This window comes from Gavialis gangeticus, unplaced genomic scaffold (genome assembly GCF_001723915.1).
Source record: "Gavialis gangeticus isolate Ggan-Ray unplaced genomic scaffold, GavGan_comp1, whole genome shotgun sequence".
Lineage (NCBI taxonomy): Eukaryota > Metazoa > Chordata > Crocodylia > Gavialidae > Gavialis > Gavialis gangeticus.
Genome location: NW_017729022.1, coordinates 60,397,627 through 60,401,106, shown reverse-complemented (window position 1 = coordinate 60,401,106; position 3,480 = coordinate 60,397,627). Strand labels below are relative to the sequence as shown.

At 43.9% G+C, this 3,480-nt stretch overlaps 1 protein-coding gene across 2 annotated transcripts in view; it reads left to right on the top strand.

The window, feature by feature from the left end:
- Positions 1 to 3,480, top strand: part of EP300 (E1A binding protein p300) — a 120,562-nt gene that overhangs the window by 56,350 nt on the left and 60,732 nt on the right. For both annotated transcript variants that reach the window (XM_019515128.1, XM_019515127.1), the window contains exon 7: positions 3,132 to 3,225. In XM_019515128.1, coding sequence (XP_019370673.1) covers positions 3,132 to 3,225 — 94 coding nt within the window. The remainder of the gene's footprint in view (positions 1 to 3,131; positions 3,226 to 3,480) is intronic.

Below are 3,480 nucleotides of genomic sequence, written 5' to 3'. Positions count from 1 at the left end.
TTTTTTTTTGTTTTTTTTTTTTTTTTTAAGGGCCAGAGCTGGCCTGTGCAGGGCACCCAGAGGGAAAGGGGAGAGGGTTCAGGGGCTTGTGCAGATTGCCCCATGCTTGGCAGGACCTGCGGAACTGGGGCTTTTTCTCCCCCCCAAGTGCTGGGAGCTGGGGTGGACGGGCAGCCATTGTCGGGATAGGCCTGGCTGATTCGGAGATTTGGCTGCTGCCGAATCGCTGAATCAGTTTAGGCCGAATCAAATCAGGATAGTGATTTGAATCACTGAATTGAATCACTGTCCCCCAAGTCGGCCGAATCCAAAGTGAATACTAGCTGCTCTGCACAGGCCTATTTCAGTGGGTGCTTTGGCACTTTTATCTAAAGCTGATTCAATCAGTGATTATATGAAAGTGCCAAAAAAGCCCTACTAAAGCGCCCAGTCTATACAGAGATTGGGTGATCTAGGTACATCTAACACGATGCCTCTTCTGGGCTCAGCACAGGGGCACACTTAGCACCGTTTGTTTTTTTTTACGCCTGTAAAGCAGCCCTTATTCCTGAAGGAAATTACTTTCAACTGAAACCTTGGCAATTGTTTGACATAGCTTAGTATTGTATTGCTGGAGAGACCTTGAAATATTTTGAAGCAGTGTTCCTGTTAGAACTGATAAAGGAAATATTGAAGCCATTTTCCACTCTTTGGTGGCTTCAGTTGTCCAACTGTTGTTCCAACCATGGCCCACAGGCATTAGACATTGATATTATATGTAAAGTTTAAACTACTTATAATTACTGCTACTGAGTGCTTCAATGTGTAGGGAATGTTAAATGAAACAAACCGATTTCAGGGCTTAGTTTCAAGGGAGTTGGTGTGACAGTGGAAAAACATGGTATGTTTTTATTAGCTGGTGTGCTTTCTGGAACTAGTGGATTTTTCAGAAGTTAATCATGAAATGTCACAAGGTGAATCTTAAATGTATATATAAAAAAAAGCAGTGCCATTTAATTCATCTCCCTGCTTTAGTGTTGGTTGTTTCCATTCAGTATGTTTTCTGGGATTTGCCTAATTTTAAACTGAAGAGGAAGGGGTCTTGGCATATGTCTTACTGGGAAACCATCCCAAGAGTAGGAGTGATATAAAAGGCACAGAGAAAGTAAAGACAAAACAAGCAGTCAGTATGACAGTGTAAGAGGAATGTATTTAAACTCCTTAATTAAAGTGAGGTGCTTGAATTGTGTGTAATAATAAAGTGGCTCTCAACCAGGGTGCTGCGTACCCCAGTTGCCATTAGATCTTTCTGAGTCTGTGGAAGCAGTGCAGTAGCTTGGAGATGAATTTTAAGATGCTGCTATTCCTGACGGGGCAGGCACCTGTGTCAGGGCTGGAAATACATATCGGTAGCATGTCCAGGAGCAGCAGAGCAGGGACAATAATAGTGGCAACAGCAGCTAGTGTAGGTAGTGAGTGACCAGGGCTCGTTGGGTCTAGACTGCTTCCTCCCTCACATCCTAGTGTAGCAGCCAATACAGCAGTCTCAAAAGGATCTCTCGGATGCCACTGCAAGCAATGTACTGATTAAAGCCTGGCTGGCAGTGGAGGGCAAAGCAGAGGGCTCTGATTGCAGTATAGGGTGTATGTACACACTCTTTCATGGGCAAGGGAAGGGAGCTTTGTCTGAAGGAGCAGGGCCCGGTGTACCCATGCTACAAAAGGGCTCTGTGCATGTGTCTGTGCATGCAGGGGAAAGTACATGCCTGTGCAGAGGCACAGTAATAAATAATTTAGTTTGGAAGGAGGTGCCACTAAATTCTAGAAACTTTTTTATGGAAAGTCCATCAAATGTTTAAAAAAAAAACAACAAAAAACAAGTTGAGAACCACTGATGTAATCAGTACAAAAAAGGGAGAGAATAATTTTTCACTCTTACCCCCTGATCTTCATTGCATTGGTGGGGGTGAGGGGCAGGAGGAATAGCAAAAATGGGGGTTATAATAGCTGAACCTGGGAAGCATCAAGATATGGGCTTTCTTGATGGTAGGGGTAGAGGAGAGTGAACCTTTGGTGGGGAGGGTGAAGAAAAATAAAGTTGGGGCTCTGCAATCAGAGGCAAACACTTGTGCCTGGTTGTGAAGGAGACTAGTTTTGTGAAGGAACTTGTGGACCACGTGCTTCAAAGGTTGGGCTCCTTATGTTGATCTTCTTGTGTCCCTTCCCCACCCCCCATCCCAGTTTCTGGAAATATTCCTTAGCTAGAGCTCACTTTAGTGAGTTGTCAATATACAGAACATATTCCTCCCCCAAAAGTCCTAGTAACAATGGGTTGGCTGGGGGGGGGGGCCTCTATCAGTCATCTTTTTACCTGTTAACAGTGTATGCTTTGCACACATGGATTATGCCTTTTCTTTGTGGGAAAGAAACCAGAAGCAGCTGCCAGCCACTTCATTACTCTGCTCCATAGGCCCCAAGATGAGGAAGACAGAGCAGTCTTCTAACAGTCAATCTGTTGTCCTAACAATGCCAGTCAAGTTTGTGCAACATATTCTTCCACCTGCTGAGCACTGACACTGAGAATTGTATGCAGGCTGTGCCTCCTCTAATGTCACTCCAAAACTGACTTGCACAATTTCATCTGGCAGGAAAGGAAATCTACTCAAGTGTATAGGCTTGAGTTATAATAGGAAATGGAGAAACAAGGAAGTAAACAAAAACCATGTTGGTTGCTGCTGCATTAAAATTCCAGGCAAATTGTAAAAGTGTCACTACTGTCTAGTGTGGGGGTGTTGAACATGTGGCCTGTGGCCCAAATGAACCCTATGATCCGATCTATGCAGTGCCCTGACTGAGCTCTGCGCCCCAGGCACTGCACACAATGCAGGTAGCTGGCATATGGGGCATGTGCTGCATGCTGTGGCCCACGACACCAGCTCTGTACAGCAGCTGTATCTGGCCCACTCCAGGTCTAATGGAAAATATTCTGTATTAAATAGGGGGAAATGTTTGAAAGCCACACTATTACACATGGATAGTTCTGAAGAGACCTGAATGTATTTTTGTTGACTCTATGCTGAGGAGGATTTAGTACAGTTTTTAGTGTTGTGATAAATCATGCATTTTAAGATTACCTTTTTATTGCCATTTAGGTGCAAATCCCATGGGAGTGAATGGAGGTGTGGGGGTTCAAACCCCTAATCTACTGCCTGACTCAATGTTGCATTCAACCATGAATTCCCAAAAGTAAGTTAATTTGTCCCTTAATCCAGAAGAATAACTGTTCAGTTGAAAATCCCTGTTGAGCAGTTTATCTGATCTTTGCAGTTAGGATTGGAAAGTATATCCTTGGGTTTGAGGGTGTTTTTGGTAAGTTGAGAGAAGCACTGAAATTGTTTGTATGTTCCTGGACTCAGATTTGAGCTTGTTAAAGGTTTCTTCATTGCCCAGTGAAGTTGTAGATTTCATAGGTGGCAAGGGTTAATCTGAATCAGTATTTGG